This window comes from Pteropus medius, unplaced genomic scaffold (assembly GCF_902729225.1).
Source record: "Pteropus medius unplaced genomic scaffold, Ma_sr-lr_union100, whole genome shotgun sequence".
In the NCBI taxonomy this organism is placed as follows: domain Eukaryota; kingdom Metazoa; phylum Chordata; class Mammalia; order Chiroptera; family Pteropodidae; genus Pteropus; species Pteropus medius.
In genome coordinates, this window is record NW_024352785.1 from 6,440,239 (window position 1) to 6,460,908 (window position 20,670).

Genomic DNA, 20,670 nt, shown 5'->3' on the forward strand with positions numbered 1-20,670 from the left:
TTCAACTAAATAAATCAGTAGCTCTAGGTTCTTTATATCATTTTCTAAAAAGACAGATCTATCCTCTCTAGTAATCATGTCGACAAGGCCTGCAGAGATGCTACTACTTTTTGGAGCTATCAATTTTTTGTGGTCTTGTAAAACTGGTGATTATTATCAACAATCATGCATACAGAAAACCCAGACAAAATAATTTTCCCTATGTGGAAAATCAATCAGTGATCCTACAAAGATTCAGGTTATAATGAATCACATCAATACAATTTTTAAGTCCTATCATTCGGTAAAATATTTGACTATGAATTTGTACAGTCATGTGAAATAATAGCTTTTCATGGTAGTGACTGATACAGGAAAGCCAAAATCCAGTATAAATATGAGGAGGAGACTAAAAGTTTATGTCTAGAAGAGGTACATCTCTGACAAAGATTAAGAAAATTGAAGAATTTTCTCACATTCTTGAGCTGTCTTTAATGAAACAGTCATCAGATAATCAACTTATTTTAAATATTTTCCTTAAGAAACCACAAAGATGCTGTAAGTATTGAGGGTTACAAAATATTCGGAATCATTATGAGACAAGTGCCGCTAGTATTATTTGTGGCTTGTACAATAAATTTGATGTCATGGAAAATATATTGACTTTTGACTGTGGAGGAAGCAATTTTGATATGTCTATTCTCTTTATTTCAGATCAAATTTTTAAAGGTATTGCACAGCTAGAAATATCTATTTGCCTACTTGGGTTGAGAAAACATTTTTAAAATACCAGTTAAGCTTATTGCTGAGTTCAAGTAAAAGCATAAAAAGAACATCAGTAAAAGCAGAAGAGCAATCCATTTGTACTGCTTGTGAATGTACAAAGGGCACCTCCTTCCAGAACTCAACCTGTTAGGGATTCTCTTCTACTTCTCTATTATAAGACCATTTAAAAGAATAAAATGCTGACATCACGTGATCTGTAGAGAAAGCTCTTTGATTCATAATATTGTCTGGTAATTGGTACAATAGGATTCAGAAATTCCTATAGGACTTATTCAATAAGCAATTAAACAAAAGTATCGACCTTACAGAGACAATCACTTATAGTACAAGTATCTATGTGGCTATCTCACCTAGGGACACATATGGACATACTCAGAATTTGTTGTTTCTTAGATATTATACTTTTCCTTTGGTATTCATTTCACACCAAGAAGAAACAAGTGTGCTCATTCAGACATAAAGATGAGAAAACAATGACTAAGGACGACTCTATACTTGGCAAATTCAAACTCTCAGATAGCTCTCTATAATGTATAGATTGCTCAAAAGGAAAAAAGCTCACATAAATGCCAATAAACTTTTCAATGGGTCTTCTGTTGATGCAGATAGAATTATAGGGAAAGAGAATAATATTTGAGCTAAGAAAATTGTAGGTGTGTTATCCAGGAAGCTGAGAAATATAAAACTGTAGATGATAAGTAGGAAAGACAAATACCTCTTGCAAGAACTTATCCAAATTCTGTGCCTGAGCCATCAAAATAAAGTTTTTAGAAGAAGATAAGAAACTTTAAAGAAAGATCAATAATAAGCAAATGAATTTAATAAAATCATCAACTGGCTGGGGAAAAGAAATCAGATTGTTGAGGAGAAGGAAAAAAATTGAGTATCCACAGAAAGATGCAACCCTATCATCATAAGATTATGCCAGCACTCAGGGGTCAGGCCAGAGAGAGGACAAGAGGCTACTGAGAGTAAAGACCTCCATCCCATGGAGTAATGTGTTCTGAATTCATCACAGGAAAGAGAACAGTAAAAGAAGACAGAAGGAACTAATTCTAGACAAAAATGTTGAAAATCGAAAATTTGTGGGTTAATCTATTTAGTGGAAGTTTAAAAATCATAATTATATGTTAAGCTGCTATATATAATTGTATGTTAAGTATTCAGATTTCTAGCCAATCTGAATACTTAAGAGTGTGAACAGCAAATGAAGTGAATATCTCTTCACTTTATCAATACTGTAAATATGAGAAAAATACAATTTGTGCACCAGAGACTAAAGATCTGTTTAAAATTTGCGCCAATAAAAAAATAAATATAATCTTGAAAAGTGGAAAAGGCCAAATTGCATTCAAAAATGATAGATTCTAATCCACTGATTAAACCAAATGTATACTGAAAGTAATTAAAAATAGTGAGAAATTTTTTGAGAATGAAATTAATATCTGCTACTAAGATCTTATTATTTAAAATTCAAACATATGTTCAAACATAATTTACTCCAATGAGTGAACTATGGTTCTGAGGGAAAAAAATACCTTGCCTCCTTTCATACTTTCAAAATCTTGCAATTATATTTTAAATTCAGTGATTTGTTTAATTATTTAATAAATCCACTATAATGAATTGACCATCTACTATATGCTAAATACTATACTAGATGCTGGGTAAAATACAAATGTAATTGAGAAATGATTCTCCAGTTTCAATTATCACATAACATAATAGAAGTGATAGTCATATATATAACAGATTAAAATAACTCAGACTGCAATGATATTGATAAAGAAAGTCCTAGTCAACCTACAAGGACATTTTTGAATTTATATTGTCTCTGTAGTACCCTTTTTTTAAAAAAAAAAAAGTATTTTATTCTAATAGCCCCCTGGAACAACAGTAGTAAAATGACCTTTAGTCTTGAGATACAAGACAGGTACATTTTGATGGAATTTAAGTTAGATATGAAGGACGTACTAAATTATGTGTGATAGAAGAGAAATCCTCTGGGTGGGAAAAGAACAAGAGAAAGAGTAGATGGCTAGAGAAAATGGAGAACAAGATGGACGAAAAATTCTTAAGTGGAAAAGAATAAAACAACTTACATACATTTCGTAAGTTTTCCCAAAGTCATCTTTTGATTTCAAAGAATGTAAATTGAATCATAAATCAACTAGCTCTAGTTTATATTTCAGTTGCCTCAAAATTACTGATCAAAAATTTCCATGTTATAAAACATTCTTCCTAAACTTTTAGGAAGTCCTACTGAATTTAAATTAATCTCCAAATTTGAAATGTTAACTTTTGTAAAAGGCTTATTATATGTAGACAAGGACATTTTAAAACTATTTCTCATCAAGTGGAAAAATAATTTACTTACAATTATCTGATATTTTTGAAGAGAAGTAGTCCAAAAGACCTAAAATACTTGTTTCCTTCAATTCTGGCTGTTTTGGTTTGTCCATGTGTAAAATATCCTTTTGTGAACTTTTACATTGACAGAAACCAACAAAAGCAGTTTTTCGCAAATATGAAGTGGTTGCATACAGGCAAATTTCTGCAAGAATTGTTATATATATGTAGACTATATTCCAGGCCCAGGAAAAATTGTCTACTTCACAGCTTTCTTCCTAAAATGAGAAAATGGTTCTCAGATAATCTAAGTATGTTCTATTATAACTAAGAACTATATATTGTACTTATAGGAAGAAATATCTTCAAATTTTATAGAGTTCTTAAAAGACCATAATCAACTAATATTTCTAAAACGTACTCATTAAAAAACAGATTTTTCATGGGTAGATTGCATAAAACCTAGTTCAAAGATTTTAAAACACAAGTAGCTAAAAAGTATATAGAGAACAACTTTTCAATTTCCTCAGTCATCAATGGAATATAAATTAATCCAAGATACTATTTTCTGTGTCACATTTTAAAAGAATCTTTTATGTAAAGCTCAATTTAGCTTTAAAATGATGTACTTTTATACATTTTTCATAGGAAAGCAAGGAAGTTATATATTCTGAAAAGAATTTGGACATTTGTCCTAAGACTATAAAAATAAAATTTATAGTCTATCACTCAGTAATTTATTTTCCAAATCTATTCTAAAGAAATAGTCATAAATATAAATAAAGATTTTATGTATAAGACTACCAGTTCAACATTATTTGTAATTAACTGTGAATAATTAGAAACAAACTCAATGTTCAACAATAGAGAAATGATTAAATAAGGTCATCCCACTAAAACATAAGTTTTAATAAAGATAACAAAAAATGTTTTTATGATATACTGAAATTTTTTAAATAGGAAACTAAACCACACATAACTATATGATCTCAGGTTTGTTAAAATGTAAAGTTCCTCTCCTGTGTGCACATGTGCACACATGCAGATATATAAACTATATCTACATCTTTATGTTTATCTACATATATATTTCTATTTACCTATTTATAGTGGGATATGTGGTAAATATGCATTTATTTTTATACTTAATTAAAATTATTACAAAGTTATACTCATTACAAGCCCTAATATGATATACAATTTAAACAATGGCAAAAAAAAAATTGTTCTATTCAGATCTTTTTGCACACCAAAATTAACAATGTACTGTTACCTGAATATGAATAGACATAATGCTTGAAAGAAAATCTCTCATTAGGTTCATTAAAATTTTCAAGCAAGCCATGTTTAATTTGGCAGCCTCCCCAAGGACCAACAAAGCCAGCGCTGAATCCAACCTGCAAAATTTATTAATAAAACATCAAAGACTTTAGTGTAAAATAATAATAAACAGTTACTAATGAAAAGGTCATCGGCCAGAAGAAATGATTACCAGATACATTTATTTTCAGTAAAGACTAGTATTAGTTGTCACTGGTTACAATAAAAGTCTACAAGAAAGAGCTACATTTTGACAATATATTTGAGTTTAAAGTAGTGTTCTGACAAAATTTGGAGAGTAATAAATATTACGAATGATCGCATTTCTTTATAGATCTTGTATAACAAGCAATCAAGGGCTCAGGTTCTAGAAATTGTCTCCAAAATCTCACAATAGGTTTTATTTTTAACTTTTTGCAACTGATTTCAAGGGGGTGAATTTCAAGAGAGTGTTTTCTTTCCAAAGAAAGAACAAATTTAAAAGTGGTCTTTCTAAATACTCCAAAAATTCTGCGTTACTTGATTTTACAAAAAGTTCAATTTCTCAAAATAAAATTTATATTTCACGTTGAATATATGAATGTCAAGATTTACTTATAATATAATATTATAACATAATATTTATATAATATAACTGGGAAATCATACAAGAAATTATTAGCCATTAATGTACATATATTCTGATAGTTTAATAAAATTATACATTTAGTGCTATTTTTATCCAATTGAAAGAGATAAGTTTGAAAGAGAACCGATAAGAATGCAAATGTAAAAACAGCCTCTGCCGAGAGCTGCATATTGCCTTGATTTATAGGTCATTAATAAGTTAAAGAGTTAGTACATTTTACAACTAAATTTAATTTCACGGTTGTGATATTTCAGGCCATAAGTCAAGTTCACCATCATTTTCAAAAAGAAACACCTCTAATCATGGAATAAAAAGACAATTCTTTATATTGAATGGAGCTTTCCAGATCTAAATGTGCTTTCACACAAATTATCTCACTTGATCTGAACCATAATTTTTGACATAGTCAAGACCTTTTAATTTTTTTTTAATATTAGAAAATTGAGACATAAATTTGGGAGATTTGTCCAGGTTCATGTTTTAAGCTAAGTTAGCTATAACTGAAGTCTTCTCTCATCTATGAGTATTTCCTGTTTTGCTATTTTGCTTTTCCAAACTATTATTTAAGTACGCCGGTATTTAACTTCAGTATTACAAAGTTGCTTATTGCCTATCTGACATAATTTGTCTCCTTCTTACTTTCAGATCTAAAGGTCAGTTTGTTCAAGATGCAAAGTGCTCAGTTAATGGTGCCTCCTCAAGTTGGAAATGTTCTATGTCTTGATCGGGATAGTGATTACATAAGAGTATGCATTTGTCAAAGGTCATAGATCTATATACATAAAACGTGTGGATTTTATCGTATGTAAATGATACCTCAATAAATCTGATTTAAAAAATGACTCCTTTGGCTCCCTTGAAGCTTGGGATAGCCATAAATGTAGATTTGGTCAATGAAATATAAATGGAAATACATTATGAGGCTTCTAGGTGAGCTATTATTTCTCTGATTAATAATAATAATAATAAAAGATTAAATTTAGATAACAGGTGCTTTTTTCTCCTTTGCTCATTTTTTTCCTCCGGCTTTGTGTTGCATACATGAGACTAGAAGGTAGAGCAGCCACATCTGGCAACAATGAGAATAAAAGCCACATGTTAAGAATGGAAGAAAAGGAAGCCAGAAGGAGCTTGAAACTTGTGGATTCCCTCAAGCATGTGCAGCAGTATAGTACACTGCTTGTTGTATGCAATAAAGCCCTATTTGGTAATGCTGTTGTGGTCAGGTAACTATTACATGCACAAAAACTGAATCCTAACTGATATAACTCAACATAACATTTATAAGCATAAACTTTAGAGTCAGAAAAATTTGAGATAAAATCTTAGCTCTTCCACCAATTAGATATATGACACAGGGCAATTTGAGTACCCTATTTCAGTCTTAATCTACTCATCTGTGAGGAGAGACCACTATGAGACTTAAATGAAATACTCTGTGTGAAATGACCAGGTTCAAAATACTGAACTGAATTGAAGTATAAAAATACCATCCCCTCAAAGTCAAAAGATATGATTTGTTTTCCCCTGGGAAGTCCTTGAGTCACTGAAGAATAAAGTCCAGATCCCTCTGAGTGAGCGATGACTGTGTCATCCTGAGTATGCATTGCCCAGAGGGCACAATAAGGTCAAGTAAAGGAAAAGGTAGTCTCAGAGTTCCTGAAACTTCGTTTCCCCTGAATATACCTCATAATCATAATGTTTTGGTTCTTCTGTTCTCTTTTAAATCTGGAAAATTATAACTAATCTAGGGTACTCTCCCTGAAATAAGGAATGAAAAGATCCATCTGTGTCAGCCACCTATGGTAGAAAAATGCTTCACCAGAAACACACTATTTTTCATTCATCGCTGCTGATTGCAGAACTTTCTACAAGTAAAAATGCTTTTGCCAAAAATAGAATAGAAACACCAATTTATAGGTATTGATGTTTGCTAAAAATCAAAACTGAAAATCGATGTACACAGAAAGAAGAATTCAAATTGGATTAGGATAGAAATTTTAACACAGCACTTGCTTCTTTGTGCTCATTATAGCACACCAAGACTCAATCGTTAATACACTGACTTGGTTTTACAATGCCATGAAATTAAATATGTACAAAATCACTTATAAGTATTATAGATTCCACCTTAATTTTGTAAATAAAGAATTCAAGGCAGAGGTTCACTGGCTTGTCTAAGATAGTATTTTCTGGGTTCTCCTTATTCCTCTACATCTGTTTTCTCAATGACAAAATTATAATTTTAAAAGATGGAATTAAATGTCTCCAAGTCAGAACCCTGAGAGAGGGTTATTTCAATCTTTCAATAGATACTTCGGGAAACAGTGATGATGTCAAAAATCCACACAACCCCGAAGACTAGGAATGAAAGAGAGGTCACTAAGAACAGCAACTTACGTGGAATTTCCATAAACCACAGAATTAATGAAACCGGGTTCAGAAGAGCAATAAGTGATATTCATGTACCACTTTGTGAAACACGGCAGCATTTTTTCCCTGGAGAAAGTTAAAATAGTTAAAAAAGATCTCTACTGCCTATTTTTTCATAAAATCAGCCAAAGTGCCTTTACTTTGGGGTACTGATTTTTTTTTTAAGAGCCAGAGTATTGTTTCTTTGCTTTATACTTATCTCTCCAAACTTATTCAGAGGTGACAAATTCCAGATGACAAAATGTGTAGAAACACTGCTTGTTGAAGGTGTGTGTGGAGGAGATGGGAGCAGAAGGCAGGAGGAGTGCTATAAGGGAATACAGGAGCACATTTTCTCCTTAAAGGTACAATATCAAAGAGTAGGGAGAATATAGGAAGGTCCCTGATGATGTTGCATGTTAAGTGTTGTAGCTTTTAACAATGCTGTTAGGTATACTATGAACACAAACTTCTAATTTAAAAATACCAAGACCAAATTTTTATAGATATCTCCTAGTTCTGAGGTAAGTAAAATAAAAATGGTGGAGGCCCAACATGAAACCAGTGAAAAATATGTTATAGTAAAGGTTAAAGAGAATATCAGTCTGAATACTCAGAGAGGATTATACAGCACCTGGTCTTCCTAGATGGTCTCCCATCCAAATACTAACCAGGCCAGACCCTGCTTCACTTCCAGGATCAGACATTGGGCTTGTTCAGAGTGGCATGGCCATAGACCATGAGCTGTGGCTCCACTGGGGCATGAACTCAGCACCTTCTGCGTGTAAAGCAGACGTGCTAACCATTACGCTATGGAACCACGTCCTGAACATGATTTTTTATAGGAATCGGGACATATTTTTACAGAGTTCTAAGGAGCTTTAATAAAGCCAAGAAGAAGAAACAACAATGAAAAGCCTTGATACTAGGATGAAAGGTACTATATTAAGAAAATAAAAGATTGCAAGGAAATTAAAATTATAAAATTATAATTTGAATCTATAATTGAGGAAGTTCACTGCAAAACTAACACTTGAAAGAGAGTGAATTTGAAAAATTCTTCTTTAATTTAGAAAAAGACGACTACATTTAAAGCAAGCAAACTGAGATCCATTGAAACAAATAAAGAAACAAAATCTAGAAAAGGAATCCATAGTACCACAGTAGAAAAATAACTTTAAGGTATTTAAAGTTATGAAGAAAATAGGATCCAAATGAAAGAAACCCTGTCCAATGCCAAGAAGCCCAAAATTTAATTTAAAACAATGCAGGCATATATGGGTTTTCCACCATACTGTAAGAAAAAACCTAAGCACAAAGAGACAGGAGGTGAGAACACACGTGAATGGCGAGTAATCAGTGGAAGACCTGCAGGGAATGGAAACCAGTAGCTAGAGTATTTGCATGCAGTTTCACATAATGGAGGCTTCTCTGTAAGCAAAGTGGAGAATCTGCTCCAACAGCTTCCTAAGATGGCCAATGAGACAAGAGAGAATGCCATCTACTGCCTGGCTACCAAATCACAAAGATGTTCCTAAAATTTAAAAAAGAGGTAGACTGACTTTGAACATCTCATCATAAAACAACACAGTGATATATAGAGATTTAAAGAGGGAATTAAAAAAAAAAAAAAAAAGCTGTGAGGACAGAAGCCTATTTCCAGACAATGCAGTACATTATCCTTTTTAGGGGAAAAATAAATGGTGACAAATGCTGCACTCAGCCAAGTGTTGTGTGTAATCAAAGACTCATCTAATAAAATAGGTCACCTATATTCATACTTAGAAATTTACTCAACTAAATCAAAAAATGAATAGTACTTAAGAGCTTAAGAAAATGAAAAATCTACTGTTAAATTGCTGATAGTGACTGGAAAAAAATAGATAAATTTTAATAAGTCAAAATAATTTTATAAATCTGATCCAAAAAGCAAATGTAAATATACAAAGAGTTCTTTAAGGAGAAGATAAAACATTTTAAATAATGATTTAACCATAATATCATCAGAAACTCAAGTTTATATTAACAGGCCAGGAAGGGGAGGATTAGTATAAATAAATTAGTCTCCATTATCATTGCACATGGAAAAGAAAGGGCTGTCAGCATTTCATTCTTGATTTTGACCATTCAAGAAAACTAGTTTAAAGAATACATTTCTCTTGTTAGTTCCTGATTTTTGATACTCAAAAGAAATGGGAAAAAAAATAGTCTTTAGCATGTCTGCTAAAATGGTTCTTTCTCCTGACTACAGAATTCTTTCCTGGAGCTCCAGGGAAGAATGTGGGGCAGAACAAAGGGATGGAGTGTCAACAGGCAACAACTGCTGTCTCACCAGAGAAGGGACAAGTGAGTCACTAATTGTTTTCTTCCATTCAGGCATTTCTGTGTCGCTAGTTGGTGGTAATTAATCCCAATAGCAAGATATTTTAGTCTTTGTTTTTGCTCTTTTTGATTTTTTAAAATCATGGCAAGTTATAAGACCCTGATAGGAGCTGCAACCCTTGTGCCATGTAAAAACATTCTTACTAAATAATTTTAAGTGAGAGAATGTTGTAGCCCTGGCAGCAGAGTATGATAGATTGTTGAGGAGAAAACGCAAAGAAACCGCCTAATAAACTGCAAGAGTCATGAGACAATAATGGCCCAAGCCAAGACTGTGACAATGGGAGTAGAAAGCAGGGGAACAGTTTTGAAATATAGTAGTTAAGCTGTCTAAGTTGGTTAACTTGAGCAGAGGACACGTGTCAGGCACTGAGATAGAAACTCAGTAGGCAGGCATCTGTCTGGAAAAAAATTAATTCAAATCTGAAATAGCAGAAAATGAAATATTAGGAGAGAATGGGCATATAAAAAATATTTTCATATCACTAATCTTACTTAAATTTCTCAAAAGCCCTTTGGGGTAACATATATCTATATTTAACTGCTAAAAGGACTCTGTTCACAGGGTTTAAATGACTCATTCAAAATAAGACAGGTAACAAGAGATAGGACTAAAACTCAGGTCTTTTGATTTGAGGTTGAATATTTTTTTCACTGCACTGTAATGTAACAAAGCAAAATTTATATATTTACCCTTGATAGAGATTAAATGTTTATATTTAGCTCAGAGGATCTAAGGATCAATAAGAAATCCAAGAAATGAATCAGAAGAGTAAGGACCAACATTGACATCTCAGCTCATCAATAATAAGGAGGATTATTGATGAAAACTTTGTTTGAGTGGTTTTTTGGTTAGACTGTCATATGAACATTATTATAATTATTAGAGTTCATAGAGATAGGCAATATGGATATCAGTGATCTAGCCAGAAATAAAGGTCTTGCTGCCCGTAGAAAGCAGTTGATTCTTTGTTCAATTCATTTCAATGCAAACCCAAATACTCTGTGTCTAGAAAACACTTGCCATGTCAATATAATTTTAAATTGTCAAGCCTTTTTGGACTACATTCATAGAGAGCATTAAATTGACTATTTTGCTTTGGGAGATATAATTTTATATGTTATACTGCTCTACCGAAATGCCATAATGCATTTCTCAGCAGTCTTCATTGGCCAATAATTCAATTATAAACACAATTCATTATTTTCATGTTAGATTAGAAAGCCTTTTGCGCTGGCTTGAGCTATCTCCTCAGAGCAAATGGAGCAATTTATAAAAGGCCAAACCACAGGGTGGAGCACTGAGAGTATGAAGCATCATGTAAAATTTAAGCATATTATATGAAAATCTGCCTTACAGCAGCAAGCTGCTTATCTGTGGCTGAAAGAAGCTAAACTTCCAAGATAAAGGTTGGTGCGTGGCAGCTGGAAGGGGCGCATATATTCCCTTTTTCTCTACTTCACCCTGTTTTATCATTTATTATCTTCAGCGCATTTTCTTTCCTCAGTTTTTCCCCATCTCCCAGCAAGTAGAGGTTGCTCTAATTCTGAGAGTCTTTCTCTGAGTCCTTTCATGGATCCTGGGCCTACTCATTTCTGGGCTCAGCTGAAACCACTTGCTTCCATTTCTTTCCTTATGTACAAATTGCGTGATCTTTATAAAGGAGGTTATAAAAAGTCAGGCAGGCATGTACATGATGAATTCTCTACTGATGGATAGCATCAGAAATGGGCAGAGAAGCAGTGCTCACCAATATGGACACAAGTAATTTTTACCAGTATTAATGAAATTTCTTCTGATCAATCAGTTGAGTGGTTGCCCTCTGCATTTTAAATCTCTGAACATTTATACACCATCATAGTACTTTACTGACATGCATGGAAAATGAAACTGCTCCTATTAATAGCCACTTGGCATTGATTTCTGGTACTAAACCAAAAACACCTCTACCAAGAGTCACAATTCTAAGGCTATTTGCTCCAGCAAATCTTGACGAAGTCTTGATTTACTATCGAGGCCTGATGCCTCAATATTTCTATTTCATTCTAAATATATTCAGTTCATTTTCTTAATTTTTCACACGTACTCAATCTTAGGAGTACATGAGACCGTCTAAAGCATTTCTTGTTTGGTTTTGATAATTACAACGCAGTTTGTTTTATCTAAAATAATCTTAAAAGCTGTATAGGCTGTTACATAAATAACTTAAATATTTTGTTAGAAGAAAAGTTAATTTTTTGAAATTGTGGCATAATATTATCATTATAACTAACTGAAAATTTGACTAACAGAAAAGTTAGCGAAATTGTTAACTTGAAAAAAACATTATTCTTTTAATGTTAGTGGATTATTTTTGTTGACTAGAGTCATCTCTTCTTTTTAAAAAAAAGAATATTAAATCTTTTTTTTTTTTAAAAAAAAACATAAGAAATAGAATCAAAACTATCTGGCAGTGCTTTATAAATAATTATCTTTTCCTATCTATTATAAGCAGTCACTATGCTTCACCATTTTTTTCAATTTACCCCTCTGTTCATTCAGCATTGTCTAAACACTGTCATCTTCTCACTCAATAGATTTCCACAATACCCCCTACTCCAGAAAAGAGAAGTTCGGATTCTGTAACAAGGTGCCTCAAAGCATTTATCTCCTTAAAAATACAGCCAAAACGATAGTGGGATGATGTAATAAGAAGAGTGCTATATTGGGGCCCTTAAAATCTGGCTCTAGTCACTAGGCCTAAAAAAGTTGGCCTCAGTTTCTTCCTTCATAAGGTAAAAAGATGTGTTATCTCCAACATGTACAAATCTATAAAATATTAAGTATAAAAAATAACTACCTTAAAGACAAATCATTAACAAATTAAATTAAATCAATGTTGATGCAATACAGTAAAACTAAAAATTGGCGAAAGAAACAATTCTTTGACTTTCAGAATCAAATATTCTTAACCATCCATTTTTACTATCTCAGCACTTATTTAAACCTCTTTTATTAAACCTGGTAATTATTAGAAAACTTTGAAAATAAATTTGGCAAAGTCATGTCATATTTATTTTTATATGTTAAAATATGATTTCTGTTATTTTTAAAATCAAGTTAGAGTCTTCCAAGAGCTAAAATGGCTCTAGTTGTCCTTTTGATATGAGCAATCATTCATTTACAAGATGTACTTAGAGAACTTTTAATTTTTTTTAAGTATACACAGTTAAGTCTTTTTCCTTTTTTCCTTTCTTTGGAAAAAGATTTTCTCCCTCAAGATAATTACTCTGAAACTGGTGACTCAGGTCCTCTGGCTATTGATAAGGATCATCGGTCCATTGTAAGCAGAAATGGCTTTAGGTCAGGCAAGGCCCTTAGAGTTCAAGGGGAGGGGGGTACCTTTAGCCCAAAGGTTTTTTATTCTTTATGAAATATATTAAACAAGCCTCTTTTCCTTCACTCACTTAATTGGCAAATCAATAATAGAAAATTAATAGATATATGATTTAAATAACAAGTTTGTATCTTCTTTTTTCCTTGTCTAGGGACAGAGGCAGCATTTTGGCAGTATACTCAAAACCTCATTCTGACTGAGACAGAGAGGGAAAGAGCTCCATGAAATCGCAATAGGCAGGGACTATGACCCTTCTCAGCAGGAAGCACAGAAGAAGAGACCTCCGGCCCCTCAACAGCCATACTAATAAGAAGGAGTTCATAGCTCTTAGAAAAAGGTTAGGCAGCAAAGTTAGATAGAGGGGTTTCGGGTCCACCTGCAAAATGCTGAGGTCATCCTATTCTAGAAAGGGTCTGCCCCAGTCCACCCACAATTAAGTAAGCCAAAAGGCATTTTTAGGCTAAAAATAACTCATAAAAGGAAACAAGTAAGCAGAAAATTGGGTACTAGTTTAAGCCAGTTGCTTGCACAATGAAACCATAATGATCTTCAACTCACCTGAGCCTCATTATGCCATCATAATATAACGCATTTGCCCGGAATTTCATTAATATCATTATAACAGACTGAATTCTGGGAACGAACATGCGCAGAGAGCAAACAATGAATTACTGAGTCCTGTCAGTCTTAGTCGTCCATCAAGAAAGCCCACTCCTCTAAGAAAAGTAACCACACACAGCAAATAGGGATAAAAACCCCAAAGGCTTTGCCTCTGAGCGCTTGAGCCTTTGAGCCACCCTTCTCTTGCTCAGGCCACTTCCAGGTCTGGAAGCATACTGTTGCTTCACTTTCTCTTCCCATAAAGCTATTCTTTTCTGCTATATTACTGTGTCTTGTTCAATTCTTTGTTTGAGACATCGAGAGCCTGGACAACGTGTGGAAAGGGGGCATCCCACTTTCGGGTACCTCCTCTCGCAGGAGAACTGTAACTCTGCACTTCAATAAACCCTATCGCTCTACCTCTTCCTTTGTGTCTGCATCCTCATTTTTCGGGTTCACGAGACCACCAATTCCTGATGGCTTCGACCAATGAGCATACCAAAAACTCTACAATACTTTTGAAAATTAAATTGTATGTTTGAATCCTCTACAATTTATTTTCTATAATAAGAGTGGTCGGAAAGAATCACATTTTTCATAACAGCCTAATTTGCACCAATAAAACGCTAACTTTTCTTGTATTTAGCAGTTCTATGTTAATATATGCTTATTAAAATAATATTCTGTAGTACTGATATGAGATATATTCTATTTGCATTGTGATTTTCCTATTTAAAGATACTACCCTTACTGTTAAAATATAAAAGAACCATGAGCTTTATTAACTGAAACACTGAGCAGGTTGCTCTCATCAGACCATGAGACAAAAGAAGTTCTTGATAAACTCTCTTCTAAACTAGGCTATTTCTAGGAAATTAAGCATCCTCCAGAAATCTTTCTTTACATATCTAGAGAGAATTCCCAAAACTTCCAAATGAAACTGAGAAAACAGCTTTCAATCATAAGAAATGCTGCAGATTCTTATAGTTTGCACATACAAAGATCATTGGTGCAGAGTAGGCTGCCAGAGGCTTAAAAACTGAACTAATTTAGAAAAAAATTCATGACAATTGAATTTGAAACTTGATATGGCATAGCAGATTATTATTGTTAACATTAGAAAGGAAATTCAAAATTCTGATCGTCTTCAAATATTGGAAAAGGATATCTCTGATCAATTTCCTCAGAAATACTCCTTTAAATGTGTTTTAAAACACATGCTCTCTTTTGTAGTAATTTAAGATTGCTTTTTCCTTTCTCAAATTAACATGTATACAGGAGGAAACTAACACTTATCAATCAAGATTCATTTTTGTTAGGCATTACAAGTAAGGCAGAAAGAAACAGAATCTTAGTATATTTCCTTTAAGATAATAAACTACTTCATTTTTGTTGTTTAACAACTTAGAAAATGAAAAGTGTTTTAAATGTGGGAATGAATTTACCAGTAATAAATTTTATTTAATAAAGACAAAGTGTGTAATACATGCTTGCTCATCAGCCAAAAAGAAAAACAAGAACAATTTATTGATAAAATGAACTAATACAAAAATATATAAATTGCCCTTGCCTTTGGAAGTGAGATTATACATTTTTTTATAGTCAGCTAAGGTGTGATTAACATTTAAGTACAAAGGTTACTTAACATTTAAACACAAAAGTTTCTCCATGAGTTAGTTACTTTGGATTTTTAGAATTCCGCTTACCAGCATTTCTGTTGAAGCTGTGTTTTATAAAAGATGAGATGTTCAAGCACTTTATGCAACTGAGGACTATTCTTCTGAACACAAGTCCAAGCAGCAACACAGTGCCAGAGCAGGTGGTTAACTTCATATCCTTCCTGATTAAATTGCAAATGGTCCTGGAATTAAAATATGAAAATATGTCTGGGGAAGAATTCTTTAACTTGAATAAACATAAAAAATAAATTTCAAATATACAAATGAAAATGCATTTTTTCTTATACTTCATATTTCACCAAGTGGAACAATTTACTCAAATATATTTTTGTAAGTATATATATTTTGTAAGTTAATTTGAACTTAAGATCTTAATATATTTTCACAGGGGTTTCTGGTGTTCAAAGACATCAGTTCTACAATGACAAAAATCCTGTATTCTTCAAGAAACAACTACTAGACACAATTATGCCTCTTAGACTCCATATGACTTAGTTCTCTGTGACATCCAAGGAGGAGGGGACAGAGGAAGTTTGAACAATGGTCAAACAGCAAATTAGGTTTTAAAACGTGGATTTCCACTTTAAGGAACAAAATACATGCATAGCTGGACATGGTCAATGTCTACTAAATATTTTAAAAGCCTCCAAATTCAGAACACAAATGGGCTGTTATTTGTTTTTTTCTTAGAGTGCTTTCTAACAGTTTTATAGATTTAATTGGTTTAGCGAAGTAATTGGTAAAAAACCGATTTTATTGTTAGATGATGATAACATAGCACTCTCATTGAATTTTTCCCAACAGTAAAGATTCAAATACACATCCTATGATATATACTCGCATTGCTAACTTAGCTGGTGTCTCTTTTACACTCAAAAGAAACACTTAAATAGACTCTAAAGGACTTTATAATTCTCATTTGTTATATAAGGCATCAGGACTACAATTTAAAGATAATTTTCATGTTGAGTACTCAAGACATACAGCTAAAAGTTCATAATTAAATTTAAACTAAGACATTTTAAGTTTTTAGTAAACTATTTAGTTAGGTCCCACAGGTGTGTATTGATCTACTTTATGTCAGGAATTCAGTCACTAGAGATAAAGGCATAGTAAGATAAAGTCTCTGAACAAGGCTACTGACTCTGGGGAACAATTATTCAGAAAAGCAAATGGAAACAAGTCATTGTTTAGAATGTTAGAATATTCCACAGAAAACTTTTATTCTAAAATATTGGAAGATATCAGACTGAGATGTACTGACTTCAGTAAACACACATATTCTATCCAAATAACTCAATTTTCTGCTTCACGGTTGAGCCCACCCAAAAATGGAACCCATAAAAATGAAATTATTTTCTCAAATTGCTCTAGATGTTTCTGCCTGGATGCCTGACTGCCTTATGTTGCAAACTTATTCAAAATAAATATCTAAGTAGATATATTTTGAAACTTGTGGTTGGCTTGACTAATTAAAGCAATTGACCTTTTAAAAAAAATAATGTACATTGCATGGCTACATAGGCTATTCAGTTAGGTCAAAAATTCTTGTTAACAAACTTATGCACCATCACCAGAGAAAATTCCCAAAAGCATGTGGCAAAGAAAAGACCAGGATTTGAACCATGAGCAAGATTTAAATTTTATTTTCATTTTTATATGATGCCATTTTGACTCATCATTGAGAAAGAAAAAAAGCAGTCTTTGATGTCTGGAACTGATTTGACATCAATATTATTACACTCACAATCAGGTTTTTTGGATATAAACTCACAGAATATCAACCTCAGGCAATATTACTGAGACCATGATAAATAAACAAACAAAGCCACTTGATCATTTTTTCTAAGCATAGACAAAAAGTCATCACTGTGCCATCTACAAAAATACCCAATCATAAAATTGTCTCTACTTTCTGGCAGCATCAAATTTAGAGAGAACCCCTTCTTCTTTAGAGCCTCCCCAAATCACCCAAAGTCCAAAACCTACAATAGACTCATTCTTCTAACCCTCTCTGGTGGTTCCTTGGGCATGTGTTCTCTCTCTGCGACCAATGAAAAGCCTGCTGGGTTTAACTGCATGTGCTCCTGGTGGACTTTCACTGATGGCCATTGGCATCGAGAGCAAATGAACCTGCCACACCTGCAAATTTTCCTGGTAAGTGAGGCTTTATATATTTCAAATATTTGCATAGAAATTTTGGTGAAATTTCTTCCCCTTTGTCAAAAGAAAAATATATTTGCTGAACTTGAATGAATTAATATAATAATGATAACTGTGCTATTTAATACAATTATGTACATCATCAGCATAACAGACCAAAGCAATTAGATGGTGTAGAGTTATTTGCCTTTGCGCTACATCGGTCCCACTGAAGGGGTGGTTGGCAGATATGTGCCCTCTGCAAACTTAACTACAGCACAGAAACAAAGAATATATATTGAGAAACTTTTATAACAATTTAACAGTTAATTTTATGTATTTTTCATTTTAATAAAAAAATTAATGCTTGCATTTTTATGTATTTTTTTATTTTCAGTAAATATTATTATAGTTTATAATACTATCAGTCTGTGACAGTTTGGACATTTTTTAAAAAGTTGAGAGGGATCTTTTTACCACAGATAGTATGAGGCTTGTCTTGAATAGCCATAGAAAGTAGATTCCCACACCTGCTCGCCAGAATCTTGAAGTTTATATAGAGGCCTCAACCAGGGTCAGTCACGTATATCATCCAGATGGTCACAACAACACATTGCTCTCTCAAGGTTGTGTCCTTTTTAATGGCTCCCACTGTGGAAATGGTGAGCAGGACACACATTCCAAGGACAGAGTGGGGTAAGGATCTGCCAGGTGCCCGGGGCCAGCTTGTGGGTCAACCAACAGTCACATCCTCGATTACCTCCTCCAGCGGGCTATCAGTGTCAGCTCGTACAATGCCTACTTTGAGAGGCCCACCTACAAAAGCGTTATTAATCTTCTATTGGCTAAGAATTCAGATAACCACATCGGCTTGAATTTTATGCGAATTTGAGAACACAAGCTCTGTCTGACTAAACTCTCTTTTATAACAGAAATGAGGTTTAAAGTACAGGCTCTATTTTGGCTGCTCAGGGACAACTTTTTGAGTTTTATTCTTGTTTTCAGTCATTTTGAGGATGGTTGACATTGCCATGAAAGGGCTTTCAATATAAATCTCTTATTTGGATAGCAGGACATGAAGCATAGGATAATGTTCCTAATTTTAAAGAACCTGTATCTCAGTCTAACCCAATTCCTAGGAACCATTTACAATTACAGTACAGCACAAAATGTGCCAAATTTAGATAATGCCTTTGGTTTACCAAGTACTTAAAGCATTAGAGGATGAAATTGCTAATCACCTTTAAATGTAAACTCCATGTGTTTCCTAGTTTTCAGAAAACCATTTGTAGTTTAGGATAGCTGCAACTATTCTGTAAAGGGTCTATAGCATTTTAGTTGAGTTTGAATCTACCTTCTCCAAAGAACTATGTTATTATCATGTGACAACTGTGCTTAGCAATTTCAGCTTTGCTAGTGAGCGAAGTACAGAGTGGAAAACTCAACCCAGGAATCTGGCTCTGCAACCCACAGAGCTAATTAAAGTGTCCCATTTGTCAAAGTCAATGGAAACCCTGTGTCTAGATCAGCTTAAAAGGATATTAAAATGAGAAATGGGTTCCAGCAGCAGAGAAAGGAAATGTCCTATTCTTAAATAGAACCAGCACCCATTTTGTGTGTATCCTAATGTGGATGTCCTACAGAGTTCTTATTATTTTCAGCAATTTTATAGCAACACTTTGAAAACAAATTAAATAATTATGCTTGTACTCCAATGCTTATAAGTATATTAAAAATAAAATAGTTTACAGTGGCCCAAATATGCCATCATGGACCTTTTAGCATTATTGGAGGCTAAGGGCTATAGGTATAAATCCACAATCCTCTATTATAGCATACTAATGATAAAGAATGGAGAATGAATACAAATGTATCTTTTATATTCCCATCGCTCTCTCTCTTTTTTACCTGCTCTTCTCCCAGAGTTGAGAGAGAAGGTATTAGATAGATAAATATTCAGCCGAACTGGAGAGGCTAGCTTAAATTACTACTGGAGAAATTGGGCTGAAACTGGAGAACGACATGAGAACATGCAATCAAGCACTGAATCAGTTTGCTCAAGAAGCAATTTTAGCGGCACTGTGGCTACACTGCTTTGTATATTCTTTACATTATGAGGTAACTGGAGGAGAACAAGGAGAGCAATATATCTGATAAGCTACAATCTGTTATAATCCCTTCTCAGAATCATAGCTGTCGTAGAATTTAGAAAAGATTTAAACTATGCCTGTAGTTCTAAAAAGTGGAAAAAGACACAGAAACAACGTCTTCTCTCACTCTAAGGAGATACATTCTTTTCATGTGTCGACATTTTTGCCCCTTCCAGTTCACACCAGGCTGTACAACCAACCATAAGCTTCCGTTTTCTTGCTGTGGATGCACCAAGAGTGACAAAAAGATTGATTCTTAAAAAGAAACAGAATCAGCATTGAAGGTTGCCTGTCTCACAACCAGAACACTTATGTCATGAAGGTTTCACAGAATCTTACTTGTTTAAAAGCAAAACTTCTACATTAAGTTAAGCATAATTAACTACACCGTTAAGCACAATCATTTAGTCAGCATCATCATGTCCTTAGATGAAAATTATTATATTTATCTGCCTAAGTTAAAGTGAGTTCATAAATATATTTTTAATAATCATTATTTACATTTACATGGCATTTAATAATTTCCAAGGTACATGCTGTTTTGTAATCTTCACAACAATCCTGTAGATTAATGAGGGCAAATATGATGATGATGAATATGGTGGCAGCAATGGCGATGTCTTTTTTTTAGAAGGTCAGTAATGAAACTCAGCTTTACTTCATAAGTAACATGACTCAAAAGTAATGCTTATATTAAGCAACTCAGAGATGGTTAAGAAGATTGCACATATCATTTTTAAATATAGTTGGTATATAATATTATATTAGTATATTAGTTCCAGGTGTATGACATAGTAATTCTACATTTTTATACCTTACAATGTGAAGTGATGCCTTTTTAAAGATAAGCAAATGGGGATTTGGAG

The 20,670-nt window shown here is 33.2% G+C and overlaps 1 protein-coding gene across 1 annotated transcript in view; it reads right to left on the reverse strand.

Annotated features, from left to right (window-relative positions):
- TMEM232 (transmembrane protein 232) overlaps positions 1-20,670 on the reverse strand; it is a 156,725-nt gene that overhangs the window by 97,156 nt on the left and 38,899 nt on the right. The window contains exons 8-10 of the mRNA XM_039848420.1: positions 15,540-15,694; positions 4,388-4,511; positions 3,143-3,392 (exon numbers count right to left, since the gene is read on the reverse strand). Coding sequence (XP_039704354.1) covers positions 3,143-3,392; positions 4,388-4,511; positions 15,540-15,694 — 529 coding nt within the window. The remainder of the gene's footprint in view (positions 1-3,142; positions 3,393-4,387; positions 4,512-15,539; positions 15,695-20,670) is intronic.